Source organism: Notothenia rossii (assembly GCF_949606895.1).
Source record: "Notothenia rossii genome assembly, chromosome: 5".
NCBI classification, from domain to species: domain Eukaryota; kingdom Metazoa; phylum Chordata; class Actinopteri; order Perciformes; family Nototheniidae; genus Notothenia; species Notothenia rossii.
Window position 1 is genome coordinate 77,986,522 of NC_136903.1, and position 17,217 is coordinate 78,003,738.

Sequence of the window (17,217 nt, forward strand, 5' to 3'; positions counted from 1 at the left end):
CGCTAAATACTAAAAAGTTAAAGAAGATCACCAGAGGGAAAACCACATTTGCATACAAGTTTTGAATATAATTCCGTCTGATCTATCATGACTTAAAAAATAAAGAAAAATAGCGCGAGATTACTTTTAATGTTTTTATTTATGAAAAAAAAAGTATTGTATGTAGTAGGAAAGTACCATAGACTGTAAGGAAAGTACTAATGCATCTTCCGGAAGCTAAACCGGAAAAGATTTCAAAATAAACGACGCGCCTGCGTAAAAGGAAAACAACAAACAAGTGCATCGTGTACAACGAATATGTAGATATTATATAGTAAAAAAGAAGATTGTTTCCATAGGTTGTTCATATAAAAGTACATTCCGAAAGAAATTAGAACACGTTTTCTCAACAATACATGTAAGATATTTTACATTGAAGAGATATCAAGTTTTACTTCCGGATTCACTGCCGTGACTTCCGTGTTGTTAACAAGCTACAACTGGTCGGCTTCAAGGCCCGGTTTATTAACTTTAAAGTTTTTTAAACTGTCAGCAACCGACGGGATTATCGTGAATACGGCCCACTGAAACCTTCAATTCAGTACTCGGGTCTGTATCGACTGTCTGTATGTTTTATTGAAACGGTTTCTCATAAAGAAAACAACCATAAAGGTAACATGGTGTAACTTGTTCGTTTTTTTTCGTGTTGTTATACCGTTAGATGAGATGCTTCAGCGTTGTTTTCACCCTCCTATATGGCTTGTTTACTTGGCTTTTATGTTAGCTTAAATTGTATGTATAGCTGGGTTAAGGTAGTTTAGTCAAGAGTGTGACGATGCTAACAGCCTGTAGCTAACAGCCGTCCAGTTTGTGTTGGTGGTTAGCTAGAATCAGAATGCAGTTTATTGCTATGTAGCTTTTACACATTCAAGGGATTTGCTTTGGTGTATAGTGGTGCAAGTATGCACAACATAAGGACATAGGTTGTAAAGGAAGGTACAAAATATAACGATCATAACAAATAAAACGTTTAAAAAAACGATTAAACATTAAAAAGAAATAAAGACAAGTATTTACACCAAATATAAATAAACTGAATAAGCTAACAAACTGAATATATGACATACTCCAGTATATTATATTTTAAAGTGGAGGGCTGTGCAGATGTTCAGTGAGGTAGGGATATATAGAAATGTGCAAAATATATGAAGAGAGATGAACATGACAACAAATAACAAAACGATTGACAATAGGTGGAATAATGTAATGCATAGCTTAGTTTTTGTTCAGTGTCCTTAAGTGTTATGCTCAATATTTATTCATAGCAGTCTGTAGTAGCTATACTGTAGCTATTACTTACAGCTTGTCGGTTTTCCTCATAATTGATTTTACCTCATACTGTAGCTGTAATCAATGTTGGCAGTCTACCTAAACAAGCTGTGAAGAAAACAAACAAAAATAAAATAATGAGCTATCTCAACATCCTAAATTAGAAAAGAAAAAAGCGGTTCATATTTTTCAGTCATTTAAAAGTAGGTCAGAAATAATGAATAATAAAAACAAATGTAATCGACAAAGATCAGAGTTATTTCTGTCATGTCAGTTCAAAGATTGCATGATTACATTCTTGACTTTTTGTTGACACTGATAAGAAAGCCTAGTTGATTTTGATAAACCGTAAATAACAAATGTTTGTACCGCTTACATTTATCAATTGTTCTTCACACAACAAAAACCCTTAGAACAATATGTGTGAAGTGTTAAACAATAAATAGCTGCAAGTTAATAGATTTTAATTCATTTTAACTGGCTTTCTTAACAGTAAAGGTCAATGTGAGCTTTACAGCTCATATATCCAGTGTTAAACCTACATTTCTGCTCCTTTTTATTGTGTTATTTATGCATAAAAAAGCTGTTGGGCTAAGATTAAAAGTTCAAGTTGTGAAATATGTTCCATTAAATGTCTTTTTTCTGTTTCAGATTTAAGATCACACGCAGGACACCCTGGATGGCCCAGGTGGTAACAGTTAACAACCGTTGGGCCATATTGTGAAACATCAGTTTGCAATGGCCAGTCACTTCCGCAGCTACATCTGGGACCCCGTCCTCATTGTGAGTCAGATTGTGTTGATGCAGTGCATCTACTACAGCTTCCTGGGCCTGTGGCTAGCTGGAGTGGACAGTCTGGTTCACACCAATCGGTCCCTGGATCAGATCTTCAGCTATGGTGTAAGTAAACAGATCTCTAGCAGCAGTAGGACACATGTTGACTCCTAAAATGTTACTAATATTTGCTCTGCTTTGGCAGCATCTTGGTTTTTCATCGATTCAGGGAAGGCTTTCAATGATGGCATTCTTCTTGAATTCTCTTACCTGGTGGGTCATTTCTTAATTTTTATTTTTTTTAAGTCCAAAAACATTGGAGCCGTGACACCTTTTACTAAAATGCTGTTGTACAATGTTCTCATGATACAATGGCATAACAGGTTTATGAACACCTGCACCACTAAAGGATTTCCACCAGAAGGACTTTATGTGGCTACAAATAGTTAACATTGAAATAAAAGATCATTTTTATAAATTTGGCAAGACTTTGACATTTACAAACTTGCAGAGGCTATTTGTACACTCACAAATCATGTCTGAAACATAAATGAGCATGACTGATTACAATATTTTCCTCTGTCTAACCAACCCTGCAGCGCCCTTGGCCTGTGGTTCTTCATCCGTCGGGGGAAACAGTGCCTGGACTTCACAGTCACCGTGCACTTCTTCCATATGATTGGTTGCTGGATCTATAATGCACACCTTCCAGCAGCCCTGTCCTGGTGGCTCGTCAATATAGCCTGCATGGCGCTGATGGCTGTCCTCGGAGAGTACCTGTGCATGCGGACTGAACTCAGGGCCATCCCAGTCAACACTGGACCCAAATCTAACCTGTGAACTTTTCTGGACACCACGCTTTGTGGACGTTTAACCCCTGAGGAACTTGCTCGGAAAAAGTTTTTCACAAATGGAGCACCTTCATCATCAAAATGTTGGATTGTCATCTCTTCAAGTGATTCACCAGATAAACTGATCTATTTATTCATGGCTGTCTGCTCAATGTTGGACAGTATTAACTCTGTAGCATATTAAGATACATGTTTTATTGCTTATAAAAGCAGACATCAGTTTACACCTTTCTCTGAACCTAATGACTCTACATTTTATTCTTAGTAATTCCTGTTTTTGTTTTCATTTTAAGTACATCAGCATGAGCATCTAATCTGCTCATTTTAAGATTTGCGATATTCCTTATTTTTTCCATTTATGTGAACATTGTGAAATCTGACAAACTTAAAGAAGGGACAAAAATGCAACTGAATAGCAACAACAACAGAAATGATCCTCTATCTTTGTGTTGGTGTGATAACTTGCCTGTTGGGTATACAAACTTGACCATCGTGTTCAAGGATACTGTGGTTTTAAAATTAAATAATTCCAGTCAAATCTCACTGCAATTTAGAGATGAATGCGTGCAAAGTTACCTACAACAGCATGTATTATGTTTTCTTACAGCTGTATTTATAAGCAGAAACTGATACATTTCCCCATTCGAGTTATTTAAGGTGCTGCTGGATTGCTTTCTGTTTCCTCAGAGCTGCCAAAAACACAGGACACACTGCATTTATTTGCTAATAAACTGCGTGGTTGGAGATATTTATAACATATTATCTGTCCGCTTATTCTAATTTGAACAAGTGATGCGCTTTTTGTTGCTTCCTGGGGCTAGATAAAGTAGCTGTTTAGTTGATTTTAAGTTATTGGTTGAGCTTGACTTGGCCAAACGCTCTCTGGGAGGCAGTGGTGGAGTGGATATGTCTAAGGCTTTTATTGTGAAAGGGAAATCATGATCTGACAGCAGAAAGAATTGCTTTCTCAAGGGAAGCTTCAGATAACCTTTGTAAATGAAGATGGTTGTGTTGTTTTTTTTACAGCCATAATCAACATTTACCTAATAATAATAATAATAATAATAATAATAATAATAAATTAAAGCAAGCATGCTGTATTTTGCCGCTTTTTGTAAGTTAAATGTTAGGAAACCAGTGCTTTGTTCAAACAAATATACTTTCGTTTTTTCTAAATGGCTTATTTTTCACTTCCTGGATTAAGTTTGTACATTTAGTATTGCTCGATTTAGTCATCATTGTCAAGTCTATAGAGCATGTTGCACAGTGGGTGCTGTTTGTTTCCGTCTCTTTACGTCATGATGTATTATGCAGACATAGTGCCCACTTCGGGGACAGTTTGTCAGCCACCACCAGCTGTGCTCTGACAGCAGACTGTGTCTGTTTGTGACGATGTGGCGAGAAAAGAACATAAATGTGCAGCACGGATGGTTTCTGGAACAGCTTTCTAATTCATCATTGGCTTTTAAAAACCTGTCCAAATGAACTGCCTTTTACTTAAGATGTACAGGTTCTGTAACACTTATATTTGTATTCTGTGTGGTGTCTGAAAGGGTGGCCAAAGGCAGTGTCTGAAATTGGGTTTCTAAAGTGTAGTATACAGTAAAAGCTGCAGGGATTGATATTTTAAAGTTGTATGATATTTAGACATTTGGGGAAATACACTTTTAAATGAGAAGATCAAAGAACTTTTAGAAAAAGCTAGCCTCTTACACCCACTACCTCTTAAGCTTACTCATTAACACATTGTATCTTTTTCGATTTAAACCAAAGTGTTAAAAATGCTGTGGCGTTACCTGGGTTACATTTTTTCTTTGATGGGTTTGGTAATAATATGCTTTTATGTAAGTCTTTTCTTAGGTTTTCTTGCAAATAAACTGTTTCTTAATGGTAGGCTAAGCTAATCGGCTGCTAGATGTATTGCTCGGTATTCACACAATCACAAATGATATCAATCCTCTCGTTTAACTCCCGTCAAGAAACTGTTATTTTTTCCAGTGCAGTCCCACCATTTCTTCAGTTGCTGGAAGTTTTCAAGTGCAATGCTACCTTTGTATTTTCACACAATTACGTTCTTGTAATGTGTTTACATACCTTTCTGTTCTGGAAAGATATAAATACATGTAGAATTATGGTAAAGTACAATTACTTTTGTGTAGAAGCTGTTTAACAAAAGATCACCAGTCAGTGTGGAAATATCATGTAAATCTAAATCAGGAAACTGAAGGTGAAAAAATAATTGGCCATTCTGCTTTAGATGTCAGAGACAGGTCCTCTAATGAGGGGCACACCACAAGCGTGTCTTTAGATCTCTGAAAGGTTTCCACCCTGATCCATCTCTTTCCCCTCTTCTGGAAGTGCCCAGGTGGAGAGAAGCAGATGGGAGCTTGCTAACGAGTTGAAAAACACTGGTCCCGATCCTCATTACCAACACTTTGCTTCAGGGGGGGCTAAAAACAGAAACGCTAGTAAGTGAGTGGAACAGCAGCGAGGACTGGCTGCATCGATTAAAGGCTCCACTGTTTTACCACTTTCTATATCTTTAGTTTCCACCGTTTTGCTTAAGGTGATGCACACACACACACACACACACACACACACACACACACACACACACACACACACACACACACACACACACACACACACACACACACACACACACACACACACACACACACACACACACACACACACTGTATGTTTTAAACACGGTGCTTTATTATTACAAACACATTACTTTGCCATATATTGCTTTATACAGTTGTAAATAGTGTGCTTTTCTATCAGTAAACTGAAAACAAAACATGGATGCTTGTTTTTACATTCAGAAGTTCTCTCCATGTTGGTATAATGCTAATGATAACACAATTGTTTTCATGCTTTCTGCACACAAAGGGATGAGAGTCCTCTTTTTACCGTGACCGTACATATTGCTCATGCTTTGAGGACTGTTTTTGTAATTCTCAGTACCAGACACACACAATGGTTGACATTATGCCATCACTCGTGAAACATGAAATAAATAGAAACGACTAGAACAAACATGCTGGAAGAGGTGGAGGTGGGTGGATTCAGGATCTGCAAAGGATGCTATAACTGCATGCGCAGAGCAATACCACTGCATGTGGAGTCCAAGTTATCATCAACAGACTGTTCATTATTATGAAGTCACTAAAAGTATCATGCATTTTGGATCTAAGGTATAAAATATTCAGGAAATCATCCATATTTTTGAAAAGGCCTATGAGGACCGTCAAGATTAAAAATAAATATGCAAATGGTGACACCGTTTTTGAAGAACAAACAAATTTTAACCTGAACATTGATTTCGTATTCACCATTACAATTTGAGATACATCACACAGCCTATTGGCTACCAGTGTTACATGAGTGGAGATCTTGCCAGTTATTTTTGTTTTAAGCTGTAACAAAGATGCTTTTTTTCTGTCGAGATTCAGTCGTTCTTAACTGCTTCTGATGCTTAAAATCATGCCAACGTTTCTCAAAGGAATATAGATTTAAAGCAGATAACGAGAGCAGCACAGTTGGTAATGTATTTTGTTTGATATTGTAAATATGCAATTCATTAATGACTAAATCTGTAATTGAAATACAATTGATACAAAAGTGATTGTATAGATATCTTACAAAAATAAGCAATTGTTTCACTGTTGCATAATATTCTACTCAATTGGAGAGTGTTTCAATTGAAATAAATGATGTGTTTTAGTACTTATAAATATGATTATTCCGGGAGTTTTCATAATATATCGATTCTTCCTTAACAATCTCTGCAATATATCCACCCATGTGTAGTCTGTATGCCATACTGTGTTTATGAAGTAGTTTAAAGTGATGTTTCGGTGGTGTTTAGTGTCAGGATGTTTTTGGTGTCTTTATAGCAGCCATGCAACATCAGCCACATTGGGCCAAAGTGTTGGAGGGGTAAAGTGGCTTGATTGTCACAAACACAAACATTCAGCACGCTTGACAACAGAATAAAGGGGCTTTTCACCTTTATCTGGATGGTGTTTATTTGCTAGCTTTAGTGTAATAAAGTTGGAATCCAGTCAGATTAATGTCTGGTTCCATCTTTTTCATGGTTTTTCATCCTGTTGTTTTAATGACTGATAGTGACATTATGTATGGGGATATTGCTGTTTTTTGTTTGTTGCTGAAATGCTGCTTTAAATGTTTTCTTGTTATGTGACAGGTAATTATTGTATGATGGATTGTTTTTATTTATACAAACTCACTGGGGATTAAAATGTAGCTCTTGTTTAAAGGAATATTTCCACTTTTTCAGAAATACACTTAAATGTGCTTTCGTGTGACAATGGATACCACCTAATTGTCTGTAGACTAAAGCTGCTATTATAGATTTTATTGTTAAATCTGTACAAAGTTGTAAAAAGTTGTGGTTTTACAGGGATGTTTCAAACTATTTATTGGCTTTGAGCAGTTAGAGGAGCTGCTTAGTGCTAAGCTAAGCTAACTGGCTGATGGCACTAGCATACTTATATATTTAGAATACAGACATGAGGTAAGTATAGCATCGGCTAAGTCCCAAAATATTGAACTATCCCATAAAACACAATATACAGGAAGAGGGTATAAAAACATGAACACCTTAATGAAAACCACAATACTGTGTCCTTTACCTGTATGTCTCTCAACAGTCCTCTTTGGTGCAATACATTTAAGTATAATCGTTCATTGTCTGTATTTTTATAATTCATATTGCATGTAGTGTGTATTTACTTTGATGGTTTTTTCTTACTTATTTTACTAAATTGGTTATGAGAGATATGAAAAAATGTACCTGCACTGTCCTTTACCTGCAAAAAGTCAAACTAGCCGTCAATTCTTATTTAATGTAATTTAATCTTATCTCATTTCATCTAAATTACTATAATATAGTCTTGAATGTAATATAACTAATAAACTAATTATTTCTTATTGAATCCAGTGAAACCTAATCAAAACTAAACTTTAGAACCGACAAGAACCAAACATGATAATAATAATACTAAATATATAATCTTCATTAAATTAGATTGCAAGGGTGTTCATGCTTTTGTGTCCACTTCTTTAATATCAGTAACCCAGAGCAACATGTGTGTGACTGACCTGCTTACATTGTATCTGAAATCCTTTGAATACTCAAGTTTGTCTCGATTGATAAGTTGGCTGAAATGTAATTTTCTCAACTCAGTTTCTCGACATAAGGGGGGATCAAGCTGAAGTATTATTCTTCCAAGCAAATATTGATGGCTTTGTGTGATAATAATCCTTATCCTCTTAAATCCTTGGCTTCAGTTTTGAACTCAAAGGACTGACCCAGGGGAATGTGAGGCCCTCACCCTCAATCCCCACCATCTATACAGGATACCAGTTGGGCCCGGCCATGATCATTGCACCCATCAGAGGCAGTGTGAGGGCCGCCAGAGGCGAGCTGATGCTGGGCGAGGAGCTGGGGCTGCACAGGTCAAACAGACTTCCCTGGAAGCGCATCTTGGTGGAGTCCTGCCTCAGATTCTCCCAGATGGAGCTCACCTCCTCCTGACAGTCGGACAGCGCTGTGAGGGCACACGTGTGGAAAGCTTCCCAGTGGCTGTGGCAAACAAAAAGATCATCAGATCAACACTGGCGTCTGTCAAGTGTTTATCCCGGCTCCAGCATGCAGACCTGCACTGTCTGTCGTGGATTAATTCGCTTGCCAGTAATCTCTGTCAGACGGCCACGATGGCTTCACGTAAGTCAAACTGAGCTTTAATTACCATGGCAACTGCATCCGAGAGTGAAACAATATCGCAGATGATATTGCAAGAGGGCAATTTCCGACAGAAGGCTTATGTGTAAATCTTTGTCTTCAATATACAGTGCTGGGGTTGTAGAGTGCGTGCAGTAACAATGATAAAAAACGTCCCCAGAATTTCATTACTGCTGCAGCAAAGTCATAAATTATTTAGTACAGTGGCTCAGTGTCTCAGCACCATTTCTCTATTCTCCCTCTGAGATTGTGGCTTCTGCTCTTTTTCTCTCCAGCATTTTGTGAGAAAGCTTCTTCAAACTGTGTCCTTCTATATTGTTACGACCCGCCCTCTCTATATATATTAGTCCACTAAATCATGCCCTACCTCCAACAAATTGAACCGAAATAAAGTTTTGTGTTCCGGGCGGAAGATTAGTGGTTTTCACTTTTTATTCTAACACATCACTTTCAGCTTACAGTTTTGCCTTCTCTGGTTTAATGACTTCATCAGTTTAATTACAACACATACAGGGGATGTGCCATGTGTGCAAATGCTGCATGCTGTTCGCACACTGCCTCACTAATGAAGTTATCATCACCTGCACACGGCTGCCACTCCCGTCTCGCTCGTCACGTTCTCCTGATAGTTATCCATGCTGTCTCCCAGCTCCAGGACACAATCAGAAAAGTCCTTATAAATGTTCTCACACTTAGCGTCAGCATCCAAGTTTCCTGACACCATCAGGGACAGAAATACTGCAAAACAGACACAGTGAACGGCTTTATTAGTTATTCATGATAATTAATTTATTGTTATTTCCTCATTCTGGTTCATTTTTCCCTACCATGTTCCCCACATTATTACAGCTAACAATCATCATGCAACTTCTGCTACAATAACCACAATATTAATGTAATGTTTGTTTTAGTTGTTTCATGAGTACATGCACATGTTTTTCATTGCTTGTAGTAGGCCTATGGGAATTTAAATATTTTCCCTTCCTGTCATTTAGTATTCACTTTATCCAGTGGGCGTTGGGCTGTGAAGCAGATGTTATCAGACAATAGTTTTCACCACTGCACCCCAGTGTTTTACTTTCACATGGGTGTGTAATGATCTTTTTCTGATTTAAATGATATAAAACATGTCAATACAACATTATGCAGGAGGATAACGCAAAGCAAGCAACACTTACAGACAAAATATTAAGTATAAATATAAAAGTAGGACTTGTGGGACATAAATCGTATTATTTTTGGATATTGCATGTCCATAAGTCTGCACAATAAAGAGACCCCACTACCGTTGATGGGTGTACTACAACCTGCACGGTGCAGGTCTCACAACCCCCATGCAACACTGATGGAGATAAAAGATAAGATACATTTCTGATGTGTGAAGATACAAAGAGGCAGTTTTTTGTTTTCATTCATCCAAAGTGGCTCATAGTTTAAATAATACCACGAAGCAGCTTGAGATATCTTACCCAGGGCAAACGCGAGTATCCCTCCGATCTTCGTCGACATGAAAAATCCCATATCATCCCATCTCAAGCCAAGCGGAGGGCGCGGGATGCTGCCGAGGCACTCGTGAAAAGCAATTTTAAAAAAGCGGAGCTCAGTCTCACGGAGCTGCTTATCCGCCCATCATTAACGTGTGTCGGTGTGTATCAGAGATGAAGCGGAGATAAACACTTGGTGTGAGCCTGTGTGTATGTGTATGTGTGTGTGTGTTTGTGTGTGTATAGTCTTTTTCTGCTCCGGCCGACTGCTGACGTTACCTGCCCCCCGGCGCGCGCTGAGCTCATCTTCTTCCCTCTCAGCACCGGACAGCTCTGACCTCCCCGAGGAGGAGGAACCTTCGTACAACCCTCCTGCAACACTCACGCAACACCGGCAGGACTCTCAGGATGCTCCTGCCTGTTGTTATCATCCACTTTCTCATACTTTGTAGATTTGTATCTTATGTTATCTCAATGTATGAGCTTCACCCTATTCCACTATGCTTAATGCTGTGTAGCATATCATAAAAGACTGCAGCTATAATATGTTATCAGTCCTGTCCACAATGAAAATATTGGGTGCATGCCATATTTTACAGTTGCATTGTCTCCTAATTATTTCCTGGGAATGACAATGTAATTTGGTAGGCCTAATATTGTCGTAGTAAATAGTCCTGTGTTATTAAAATGATATAGATTGTCAATTGGGAAAAAAGTGATGCCAGTATTCAACGTGTTCAATTGCAAAATGAAATAAAATGAGGATCTGAAAGATATTTAAAGAATCTAAAAAGTATGTGAGTATCAACTGATTGGAGATAAAGTAGAATAGATTGATCTGTTCATTTTGCACATTTAAACTCAAAATACATATGTATTTATCATGTATGCATTTTCACTATTTTCTGAGGTTGTGTAGCCCAAACATTCATTCGATTGATAAATAATTGTAGTTGGAAACTAATTTCATTTTGAGTTTCCTTGAGTTACATTATCCACTGAAACTGAAGACTGCATAAACATAAGTAGCATAAACCACCAATTGTCATAGACTACAGATAACTGAATAGTCATTAGTAATATTATTGAAAATAATCATTATTGAAAAATACACTTTGTTCACCTTTTTATTGTTTAAAAAAACACTTTTTTCCTCCAAAAGTAATGGTATGCAATCTAACAGACGGCATCACCAGCACATAGTAAAAAAAAAAGAATAAAAAAAGGTAAACCAACCCGCAGAAACCTCCAGAGAACACTGTTTTAACATTGGTTGTAAATGCAGCTGCATTGCCCCACTGAAATGCAAATGTTTTTATTTTCCCATGCTATATTTGTCTTGATGTTAAAAGCAGAAGTGAGGAAAACTTTTAGAATCAATTGTATCTACTGTTTTTCTTAGCATTAATGCTTGGCAGAACACTGCAGATAAGGCACAATGGTGTTTACGAGGAGGGGGATTCATCTCATTCAACAGATGAAATAGCAATGTTTTGAAGCTTAAAAATGCAGAAACAATATCCAAATTAACCATTTTGACTGGAAAACATTCATACAGGCAGTGTCAGATATTTGTAGCGTGTTTTTGTAGTTTGTACCGCAATGCAAAAAGGTTAATGACTTATTGGTTCATCTTTCACACACACACATACCGATAAAAAAGTCCCTTTAAAAAATGAGCTGTAGTTCAGTCCTGTTAGTGTCTAAATGGCCTTCCAGTCCGAGATGCTCTCCGGTCAAGGCTCCAGCAGAGCAGCAGGATGAGATCCAAACAAACATCTTTAGCACTTGGCTCAGACTGGAAATGTTGCTCCATTGCAAATGGGAATCGGGTTACTGTGGTGAGGAAATTAGCTTTGAAAGCCTGCTGGACTGTATGATGACGGATGGTTTTATTGATCTGTACCAGCTGCCCTCTTGGTCCGTTTTCGTGGAGATGCTTTAGGGGAAGCCTTGTCTGTAAGACAGGATGTGAAGATCAGATTTTATTTTCATGGCAATTATCAGTAATATGACCAAATGAATCACTTCTCTGTTTAAACTGTAATTATTTGTAATGGTTGGGGATCAAAAATGAACGTACTCATGACATTGAGAGTCTCCTGAGGAATCCAGCTGATGTCCACGTCGCTCATCCCACCAGTGCCCTTCTCTATTTTCACTGGGACTCTCTTTTTCTGAAAAAGACAACATGAATCATTTTAAAACCATTGTTTCAACATCCACATATCCCTTTTTGAGAAGGTTTTAGAGGGAGTTAGGATGCATGCCACCGCTTGCTAATGTGCACTTTAATCCATTTGCTGCTGTAGATATGACAACACTTTATTACATTTGCATTGGTCCACCAGTAGGCAAAATAAAACAGCTGATTGAAGACTAACACATACCGTCCTCGTCTCCAGGACCTGGTACACCCCAAAGAGCGCCAGAGCCGCCAGTCCACCCAGGAAGATGTACAAGAACATTCTGCCGAACAAAAACAAATGGTATTACATGTTAAATCAATAAAACGATTTCTAGTGTAAGATGATGCTTTTCCATATCATGCTCTGAGAGCGGTGCAATGCTTGTGGATAACTGAAGACATCATTTAATGTACATACATAGACACTATGCATTATCTAGGTATAAAATCCTTTTTTTGTAATGCATTTTAGTTAAATACCTGTAGCAACCAAGCTAGTTGAAGATTAATTTGTCCCTCTTCTTAATATTCTGCGGTTTGCTTATTAAAGAATGATAGCAAAAAAACAGGATTCAAGCAAACAGATACCTTTATCATCAACTGCACATTGTTATCAAGACCAGTCTAACAAAATATGCCCCCTAGAGCCCTTTAAAATAACCTTTAACTAATCTAGTATCTGAAATGAGGATTAGATTGGTTTTGAGATTTTAGGATGGAAAACATTTTGTATTTCTTTAATAATTCACTGGTGACAGTTTCTGCATCTTGCACCAGCAGCACAATTCTGACAACTAATCTCTTTGTGCCAATTTCACACCTCCTTTTTTACAGGTTCCTACATGCGCTGCAATAGTCTGTGAAGATTGTAATTGTGAAGCTTTAGAGAGCTGTATTTAGCCTGAAAGGATGATTCAAATAAGAAATAATGGGGTAAAATAATTAGATTCACACATGATTTACATAAAACTGAGAAGAAGAAATCCTTTTAATTCATCCATTACTGATTCAATCATTTTGTTGCCACCCTATTGTTTGCGAAGTCCCTTTCATTTCTGCAGTGAAATAATATGGGAAAGCTTTATTTATTTACCTGTTACCTGTCTTGTTTTAAAACATGTGTCATAATGGATCCGATGTCTTTTAACTGCAAACTAAATCTAGCTACAAGAACCACTCAAATAATCTGAACCTCATTTATATTTTCCTAGTAAGTGTGCAGGGTTAGAGATCAGTAAAAGAGAGCCTCACGTTTCTCCGTCAATTCCCTCTTCCAGCTCAGTGATGGTGACAGTCTGGTTGTAGATGGCCGCCTGGAACGTGTTGCCCTGAAGAAATGTAAAAAAAAAAACTAGTTAGCAAAGAATCAAAGCAAATAGGTACCTTGGAATAACTTTATGGATTTTTTAGAAGAGCGATTCTTTAAAAATGTGAATGTCATTAGGACAAAACAACAGTCAAAGCTCAGCAGCAGGTAGAACATAATGACAGTGAGGAGCCACCAGTCATCCTAATTATGTAAAAATGGAAACAAATATACGAATATGAAGACAAACTGCTTTGCTGACATTGTTTTCGTCAGGTATGCGCTTTTATTAGTCATTCAAAATGTAAGTTGGGCTGTGAGAATACTTCCTCCCATCAATCTACTTCTGCTCTCAAAGTAACCTTAACAGACCTCAAGCACCACCACTAATAATAAATGCTATTCATAAATAAATAAATAATAAAAATCCTTTTTACCTCAGTGTCTAGATAGTTGAGGAGGATAACCAGACCAAAAGGACGGCCCGCCATGGGCTGTGCTGGGATGAAGGAGTACTCGAAGGAGGCCTGAGCCTGGGGCGGCACCACGGTGCTCAGAGGCAACGCTGTGAACTACACAAAACATTTAACGTTAAAACACATGCAGAAGATAACTAGATCGGATTAGATATACTTTACTGATCCTGAAATTGGAAATAGTTTTGTCATTAAAAACAAATGTGAATTTTTATTCTGAATGTCAAAAAAGAAATCATGAAATCCATGCAGGGCCGGAAAATCCTATTGAATAATATCAATATCTTTCAATATTATGAGTACTTTGTACCTGCATTAAACTGGAAGTGTACATAATTGTTATAGTGTTTTTTATATTGTAATTTCTATATTTTCATGGTCTTAACTTAGCAAGCAGAATTATGCCTGTATTTTTTGTTTCTTTTACCACATACAGATATGTATTCTAACCTGATTTATATTTTAACATACTCTTATACACCTACATTCTAAAAACGTTGAAACACATAGACATTGAGTGATTTAAAACACGTCAACAGATAATTGCATTCTTAAAGTATTTTTTATCGGATTTGTATTAAAGGTGGAGCACATGTGTGTGCAATAATATTTATTTATGCACTTCAGTCGTAACTTACGTTCTGGATGTAGAACTGGAAGTCTTGTGGGTAACGGAAGGAAGCCTCCAACGACTGAACGGTGAAATCCTGACTGCCCTTGTTGGTGAAACCCACCAGGAACCTTACAATTTCATTGGCAGGGAACTCTAAATGAATGAAAACAACAAATAAATATAATGTTAAAAACACGAATACAGATGAAGTATGACTTATTAGATGTCATAACAAAGATGCAAAATGTCTTTGTCTCTTGAAAGAATAGCTTGAATGATGATGGTTAAATGAAAGCCTACCTTCTCCAGTCACGAAGAGGATGGTGGTGTCGGCATCAGGGTGAGACCCCATCTGTTTATCCGCTCCGTCATCAGAGTCCTCTTCCTCTGCTTCCTGAGGAGGAACATCACATGACATTGTTACTTGATCATCTGCATGTAAATCCAATGGCTTGCCTTGCTGCTGTATGATTAAAACATACCGATGGTTGGATCTGATCTTCCTCAGCGAGCACCTCTTCCTCATCTTCCTCCTCATCTACTGCAGCTTCTGTGTCCTCAGCAGTGTCCTCAGCAAGGTCCTCCGCAAGTTCCTCAGCAGAGTCCGAGTCTGCAGAGACATGGCCTGCAGGGGAGAAGACAAAAAGATATTGATTATATAATATACTGTCAAGGATGTTGATTATTGTCAGATCTTATACTAATGCATTGTGTTTTCCTGTTGGTTTTTATAACAGTCTTTGGTTAGCATAATGAACAATAAACTACCTTATTATATCATAAAATAATTTACTACGGTTTTACTTTTATCACTGTTTTTGTGTATAGCTTGTACAAATTCCTATAGATCTCCCAAGTAACCACCAAATAAATCACAATATATCAGTAATAGGCCTAAGGCAATTTTGTCGATTTCACACCGTTCTTATTGATGGGTTATAGGGTTACAAAAGCGAGTGAATCAATATGATGTTCTCTTCTGTAATAACTTTTGTTGGTGGAAAAGATGGGATATTTGGCACTAGTTAGACCATTCACCAAAACAACCAATGAATTACATGTTTTCAAAAGTGATATTTTGTTATATTTAAGCGGTTTCTACAATATTTCAAAGTAAAATGAATGGATGATGTGTAGATGTTGTACCACATTTTTATTATTGCCATATTTCCCTGTCTGTGGACAAACTGGCCACTTTGTTGCCAGTTGAAAAAATGAAAAATACCAGGACAATAAAAAGCCCCCACTTAAGTGTTTGGGAGAAGCAATGTAAGAGAAACGTAGAAACACAAACTTGTATACAGTAAGTCACCATCTTATCTATGGTGACGTGTCCCAGCAGGACGGAGCGTTAACTGTTGCTGCATAAACAACGACTTTTAGACTTTGTCTAAAATCACCTCTAAAGAGCACAAAGTGTAACGCAACTTCACTTTTTATGGCTGACGTTACTTTTTCTAAAGCTTCGACGCCAGCAGCTGTTACGAGACGATCCTTTTTAGAGCAAAAGAGACGAGCTACAACTCTCTTATAATCATGAATAAACTTATAAGTAAAAGCTCCATACATTGAAGGTAGGAAAGCGGCGGTGAGGACGTATAGCTCCTGGTGAAAAGCTGTGTGACTATGCCACGTCAATATGTGAGGCTATCTAACAACTTTTGTAACTGTTGCCGAAGTGAAGCGAAGATATACACTTCCTGCTTTTAACGAGAAATGTGACTTACCGATGGACATTAATCCACAGGGGAAGGCCAGGAGGAAGACCAGCAGCATTTTTGACCCAAAATTAAACATTTTTGCAGAGTTGTAGGCTGAAGTTAGTAACACATCAGCGTTCAGGAGAGGAGAGGATAGCTGCGGGGAAGAGGCGGGACAAGGGGAGCGAAGACCCGCCTGCTGTGGGGAGGAGGGAGGGCTCACTACCAGAGCTTCAGTGGGTTGGTTGGTTGAGTGTGTTGATGTGTTTTAAAGTTTTGTGAATAACCTTTTTTACAATACATTTGATATCACAAGTCTCCTGGGGATTTTTTTTACCACAATATAGACAGTGAGCTAGAAAAATACATTGGATAAAGGTTAATAGAGCAAACATTAGAATGTACACGAGGTGTTTAATATAATTGGCTATTATAGTAACAGGTTTGCCTAATTGAATGGTTTTATTATTAAATGCTTATTTTTTAAATAGGTTTTTATATGAGTTGGAATATATATTGTCAATCTATTGATGTATGACTCTTCAAAATTAAATGTTATGAATGCATAATGTGGTTATTAATGTGCAAGAATGCCCACTGGAAATAATAATTGTTGAAGAGATTAAGTAATCATGTTCTTACAGTGAAATATCTTTGCAAAATGTGCTTAAAGATCTGAAAATCACACTAAGTAAAAATTGTTCCAACATATAACTACAGAAAATCGACTTGAAGGTTGTG

The 17,217-nt window shown here is 37.5% G+C and overlaps 3 protein-coding genes across 5 annotated transcripts; 1 reads left to right on the forward strand and 2 right to left on the reverse strand.

Moving 5' to 3' along the window:
- The first annotated feature begins 443 nt into the window (after window positions 1-443).
- Window positions 444-3,692, forward strand: sys1 (SYS1 golgi trafficking protein). Of its 3 annotated transcripts, none has more exons than XM_079680138.1 (4): window positions 444-651; window positions 1,960-2,208; window positions 2,288-2,355; window positions 2,682-3,692. In XM_079680138.1, exons 2-4 carry the CDS (start codon window positions 2,047-2,049, stop codon window positions 2,920-2,922), a joined length of 471 nt encoding a protein of 156 aa, XP_079536264.1. In that variant the 5' UTR covers window positions 444-651; window positions 1,960-2,046; the 3' UTR covers window positions 2,923-3,692. The 3 variants fall into 3 exon arrangements, with proteins under 3 accessions (XP_079536264.1, XP_079536265.1, XP_079536266.1); XM_079680139.1 differs by having other exon boundaries at window positions 444-588; XM_079680140.1 differs by having other exon boundaries at window positions 449-580.
- A 1,940-nt stretch (window positions 3,693-5,632) lies between these two features.
- Window positions 5,633-10,523, reverse strand: LOC307038617 (neuritin-like). Its single transcript, XM_079680141.1, has 3 exons — window positions 10,179-10,523; window positions 9,291-9,447; window positions 5,633-8,550 (listed from the first exon to the last, which is right to left on the reverse strand). Exons 1-3 carry the CDS (start codon window positions 10,228-10,230, stop codon window positions 8,316-8,318), a joined length of 444 nt encoding a protein of 147 aa, XP_079536267.1. The 5' UTR covers window positions 10,231-10,523; the 3' UTR covers window positions 5,633-8,315.
- A 783-nt stretch (window positions 10,524-11,306) lies between these two features.
- On the reverse strand, window positions 11,307-16,659 carry LOC307041203 (translocon-associated protein subunit alpha-like). Its single transcript, XM_079684529.1, has 9 exons — window positions 16,504-16,659; window positions 15,259-15,401; window positions 15,077-15,170; window positions 14,802-14,929; window positions 14,125-14,259; window positions 13,633-13,709; window positions 12,584-12,662; window positions 12,277-12,370; window positions 11,307-12,150 (listed from the first exon to the last, which is right to left on the reverse strand). The coding sequence occupies exons 1-9, from the start codon at window positions 16,571-16,573 to the stop codon at window positions 12,086-12,088; spliced, it is 885 nt and encodes a 294-aa protein (XP_079540655.1). The 5' UTR covers window positions 16,574-16,659; the 3' UTR covers window positions 11,307-12,085.
- Between the last annotated feature and the right edge of the window lie 558 nt (window positions 16,660-17,217).